This window comes from Nicotiana tabacum, chromosome 1, assembly GCF_000715075.1.
Source record: "Nicotiana tabacum cultivar K326 chromosome 1, ASM71507v2, whole genome shotgun sequence".
Lineage (NCBI taxonomy): Eukaryota > Viridiplantae > Streptophyta > Magnoliopsida > Solanales > Solanaceae > Nicotiana > Nicotiana tabacum.
The window spans coordinates 18,285,747-18,291,770 of NC_134080.1; the positions used below are offsets into that span (position 1 = coordinate 18,285,747).

At 35.0% G+C, this 6,024-nt stretch overlaps 1 protein-coding gene across 1 annotated transcript; it reads right to left on the bottom strand.

Moving 5' to 3' along the window:
- Positions 1–1,971: 1,971 nt before the first annotated feature.
- On the bottom strand, positions 1,972–3,806 carry LOC107803686 (UDP-glucuronate 4-epimerase 5-like). Its single transcript, XM_016627459.2, has one exon. It carries the CDS (start codon positions 3,566–3,568, stop codon positions 2,231–2,233), a length of 1,338 nt encoding a protein of 445 aa, XP_016482945.2. The 5' UTR covers positions 3,569–3,806; the 3' UTR covers positions 1,972–2,230.
- Positions 3,807–6,024: the final 2,218 nt, after the last annotated feature.

Sequence of the window (6,024 nt, forward strand, 5' to 3'; positions counted from 1 at the left end):
AAGGAATGCACGAGAGGAAAGATCAGGTCACCTTCACACAAAGCTAGAGGGTAACATCCATATTTCTGTCTTATGAAGACACACTTCTACCTCAATTGATAAGTCCAAAAGTACCATACCAATGGCGTCTGAAATTGGCAGCCGGGGCAACTAAACTTGAACTGAAATACTAGAGTATGCAAAAAGATCCAAGATGTGAAAATGAAAAACTGACATTTACAGTGGAAAACCTGGTGATTAGTTCACAAGCATGTGAATATCAAACCCAATGACTTGTTCATCGTTAAGCAAATGGACCTCGAGCTTAAGTCAACTCCAAAAAGCTAGCTCATGAGGTAGAATTTGCCCAAAACCCATGCGAGAATACAAAAACTCAGTCCCTCAATCAATGTGACACAATCTAACAGTTCATTATGTTGTCTAACAGTCCCTCCATTGTTAAGACCTCTCCTGTTCAGAAGTTAAAATTTGCGGAAATGAGGATGCTGAGATGGATGTATGGTCATACTAGGAGGGATAGGATTAGGAATAAAGATATCCGAGATAAGGTGGGAGTGGTCTATGTGGTGGACAAGATGCGGGAAGCGAGGCTGAGATGGTTCGGGCACGTGAAGAGGAACGGCACAAATGCCTAATGAGGAGGTGTGAGAGGTTGGCTATGGCGGGTCCAAGGAGAGGTAGAGGAAGGCCGAAGAATTATTGAGAGGTCATCTGACAGAACATAGCACATTTTCAGCTTACCGAGGACATGACCCTTGATTTCTAGCACAATATAATGTAGCACAATATATGACATCAAATGAGTCCCTCATTACCCCTTGAAGACCACCCAGCCCCAGAACAGAAAGAGCAGAAGACAATTAAGTATAGGGCTAGCTATACTATGACACTTTTTTTCTAAACGGGTTCAAGTCACAATCTTGATTTGGATCTAGTATAACAACTAGACATCGATCACTACTCTGTGTGCTTTCTTTTAAGATTCTGCTCTCCATTTCACATGAAAAGACAAACTACTGATAACAACCATCACAGGACTAGTATGTCTTCAGGCATATTATCAAACAAAAATTGGCGAACTACTTAAAAGAAACAAAGAATACCTTTAGCAGCCAGCTCAAAATAAAATTTCCTAAGCCCCGGATAGAAATCACAGCATCCTAAACAAGTACAAGGATCCGGAAATGTCCTTTCAAGAATTGGCAACTAGTGCAGACTGTGTATCTGGCAGCCCTCACACTGTTCCACCAAATAATTCTATTCCTTAAAAACAAAATTCCAAAACTAGTGCCAGCACCTAACTTGATGGTGACAACCAAATTTAGACAATGATCGATAACTGTCAAGTCTTCTAAACACATGAATGGGCCTAAAGACTACAACTTTTCTTACTACCTATCATTGAGAAAGAAAAATAGCAAACAAAACAAAAGAGCCTGATGCTACAATCTATAAAGGAAGCAAATACAGATCAAGGCACAGAAAGGATACAATAGTAATGAGACCTCAAATTTCACTAAGACACATACAATATTATTCATTTTTCATAGAAAATCAGTCTTAACAAGCACACAGTAATACGCAATTGTTGATGAGTTTAAAAATATTTATCATACAGAACACTTTTCTTTTATTCTAGGTACAGCTAAGTTCCCAAAATACAGACTGTCTAAAGCAATGGACATGAAAAATCTAAACTACTCTGCGGAGACAACGGAGAAGGTACAACTACCAAAAACCAAGGATGTACAAATAAACATCAAGGCATCCTAACAAGTAAATGAAGGTATCCTGCTAGTCGATTCGACTGGAAAATTGGAATGTAATCAACTCCACAACAACATTAAATTTTTTGTCACAACCTGTTTGACAGCTTATATTTCATCATTCTTGAAGTTGAATATTAATACTATATCAGGGCGAATAAAACTGAGCTTTAGAGGGAAAGAGATGTTTTTCTTTATAGCAGTTCTGATAACTGGAATAAACCAGAGCTCAATTTAAAGTATGAAGTATTGCTATTAATGACACATAAAAATACCATAAGAGAGTCAATAGATCAAACATGCTTTAATAGTAGCACGCTAGCAGCAGCGGGATGTACAATGATCACCTACAAATAGAATACCTAAAACAATGTGGCAAATCAATGAAGAGGCATCATCTACGCATTCAACAGGAATCAAGACAGGCATCAAGAAAAATAGGAGCACCACCAACTTTAAGGATTTCACCATGCACTCTTCTTCTTCGAACCATAGTAGTTAACATACCACTTCACAAACTTCTTCAACCCTATTTCCAAGTCAGTAGTAGGCTTATACCCCAGCTCCTTTTGCGCCAAAGTAATATTAGCATGCGTAAATGGCACATCCCCATTCCTTGGCATTTGCAAAACCTTCTTTTTTGCCTTCACCTTCAACAACTTTTCCAAAATACTCACAAGTCTACCAACAGGCACCGGCTTCGTGTTACCCACATTATAAATCCTCAATTGGGCAGCACCCTTCTTCTTCCCACCACTCCCCGTGCTCTTTTTCGCTGTATCTAATGCTGCCAAACAACCCTTTACCACATCATCAATGTAAGTAAAATCCCTGGCAACACTACCATGATCAGATGTCTCAAAAATCTTGATTTCCTTGCCTCTCAAAATATCTTTAGTAAAGAAAAAATATGCCATATCGGGCCTTCCCCACGGCCCATAAACCGTGAAGAAACGCAATCCAGTAATCGAAAGCCCGTGTATATGATTATAAGTATGAGCAATTTCTTCACCAGCCTTTTTGGTGGCTGCATACAAACTAGCAGGCTGATCAGTTCTATCTTTTTCTGAAAAGGGTACTTTAGAATTCAATCCATAAACAGAACTTGATGAAGCCCAAACAATACTAGGCTGTGGATTGGCCATTTTACATGCTTCAAGTAAACTAACAAAACCAGCTATATTACTATGAACATAAGAACCTGGATTCTGCATTGCATATCTAACTCCGGCTTGAGCCGCCATATGCATGACATGTGTAAAAGGAACAGCATCAAACAGCTTCTTTAACAAAACAGCATCATTTATATCACCATCAACGATATAAATACCTGAACGTTCAAGCAGGCCCATTCGGGCTTTTTTCAGCCCGACATCATAGTAATGGTTGAAATTATCCAGGCCCAAAACCCCATCCCCACGGCGTTTTAGAGCAAGCGACACATGGGACCCCACGAACCCGGCTGCACCGGTGACTAGGACGGTAAAGCCCGTCTTAGACCTGGGCCGGGCCGAGGCACGAACCCGACGCTCCCAGTTCGGGCCGAGCGCTGCTGGTGGCGAAACCGTGTTTTTCAGGCTCCGACGGTTGTTTCCGGCGGCGGGGTTCGTCGGCGGCGAGAAGAAAAAGAACAAAACGATGAAACAGATGAAGAGGAAGGACCAAAGTGTAAACCTGGGGAAAAGTGTGGGGTGAAAACGGAGACGATAGAGACTGTAGGGTGAAGATTTATCGGGCTTAAACTTTCCGGGGGTTGAAGGAATGGCGTCCAAATGTGTTAAAATGGGTTTCAATTGGGTCATCTTTTTTCACTATGATCAACCAGTCAACAAGTTAAAATCTTTTGGTGTTTGCATATGAAAAACTGAAAAAAGATTAAGACTTTTTGAGTTTTATGATTCAGTCTGAAAATTCACTTTGGTTTTTGGAGATTTTAAGGAAGAAAAAGAGAGTCCGAGGAGGAGAAGAGGTTTTGGGTCGATGGTTTCGGGCCGGCGGGGGTGGTGTGTATTGGGAAAGTAAAAAGGCAACATTTTATTAGTACTACTTTATATTTTCCATAAAAAGATTCATAGAATGTGCATACTTTAGTGGATTGCGTGTAAATTTCTTTTTTATTTTTCTATGGTAAATACTTGAATGGGTCTTTTATATTGACTTTTGATAGGAAAATTAATAAAATAAAAACGCGTATTGATGAATTTTTTCTCGCATTAATTTAGGAGATAGAAAAGGGAAAAAATTATTTTCAGGCTCTATTTTTTATTATTATTTGGGAACTCTTAATTGAACTCCTCTATTTAGGCTGTTTGTTTATGGAAATACTTTTGCAAAGCTTTTGAAAAACCAAACTTGGTTAACCTTTTTTAGTAACATTTTCAAAAAAAATCTGTAGAAAAGTGTCTCCAAATTTCATAAAAAAAATTACTTTTACAGAAGCATATCAAAACTTTTAAATAAGTGAATAATATTGTAAACTATATGTGCAATGTATTTTAAAATTTTTTGAATACAGAGACATGTATAAGCACGTGATTTTTGCCCTATATGAGAATTACTCCCAAAAAATTCAAAAATAAAATGATTTTTCTTTGGTGTACAATTTTGTGATATTTTGAAGAATTATTTGTATTTGTCTGTGCGTGTTTATTCGCTAAATTAATAAAAAATACAAAAATATGTCGCATTTTGCATGTAGGATTTAATTCTACAATTGTTAGTAATTAAAATTGTTTTACAAAAATTAAAAATTACAAAAATAGGCATCGTTTGCATTTTTAGCATTTAATGTCCAAATATACAATTTTATGCTTAATTAATACTTAATTGTGCGTTAATTGTTATTGGGAGTTAATTTGCGCCTTTATAACTTAATTTAGTTCTTAATAATAGTTTAAGTATTTTATAATTTAGTTTTAGAAAAATAAAAGAAGAAAAGAGAGCGAAAATATAAAGAAAGTCGGAATTGGGCCTCTTCTTCAATTTCAAGCTATAGGCCCAAAAATGGCCCAATCTTCCCTACGACCCAGTCCATTTCGAACTGGGTCGACCCAGTCCATTAACCCAACACCCCTTCTTCATTTTTGTCCAACACAAAACAAAACCAAAAAAAAAAAAAAAAAAGTGAATTATCACTATTAATAGTTTTATTTTTTGTTTTTTTATATATACCGAAAATATTTTATTTTATTTATTATTTTTATTTAAAATATATATATATATATATATATATATATATATAGTAATTTCGGAAATGATTTTAAAAAAAAAAAAAAAAAAAAAGTAAAAGAATGTAGAAAATTTAAAAAAAAAGTAAAAAGTTTTAAAAAATTTAAAAGTAAAAGAAGGTTGGAATTAAAAAATAAATATAAAGATATCTGAAAATTTAAAAAATTTAAAGTAATTGAAAGTAGCATTTTTAAAAGAAAAAGAAAAGATAGTGGTTTATTTTTTAAAGAAAAGTTAAATAAAGTGAGATTCTCTTTTAAAAAAATAAAAAGTGGGATTTTAAATAAGATAAAGTAATTAAAGTTGGAATTTTAAAAATAAAAGTAAATAAAGGTGGGATTTCTTTTTCTAAAAAAATAAAAGCAATTTGTAAGTGGGATTTCTTTTAATTAAAAAAATAATAAAATAATAAAAAAATAAATCTGAAAATTTCGAAAATTTTGCTATAAATAGAAGAGAAAATTTAGGAAGAAGGGTGGAAAAAAAGAGAGGAAAAACTAGATAGAGAGAAGAAAAAAAGAGGGGGCGGAGTGAGAAGTATACACCCGATATACATTCTGGATACACTGAATATACAGGGACAGAATTCATTTTGGAGAGTTTTGAAGTTGAAAAGAATAGTTACTGTTTCATTGCCTCGCTTAAGATCTGAAATAGTCAGAACCTTCCTGTCTTTTTACTTCTTCTCTATACTTGGAGTCGTTTATAGTCTCCTGGGTTTACTACTATTCCTACTGTTACTGGTCTATTCCTGTGTTGCTGGACTGTCGTTGTTGTGCTACATTGTTACTACTGTTGCTGCTTCTCAGCTTCATCTTCTCTTGTTTTCCAATACCAGGTACATGTCTTTTAAATTTTAAGTTGGAAAGAGATTCAACATGACTCATCAATGAAGTTTGAATTGAAATTCTGTTTTCTATTTGTCCAAGTTCATCAATTTAAATTTCATTTTTGTTTTATGTTAGTTAATTAGTAGTGAATTCAATTTGATAGCTATGAGCTAATTGTCTTACTTTAAAAGTTCGTATAA

Bases quoted from the DNA above. Each gene is read 5' to 3' on its own strand.
- LOC107803686 (XM_016627459.2), bottom strand. From the start codon at position 3,568: ATGACCCAATTGAAACCCATTTTAACACATTTGGACGCCATTCCTTCA.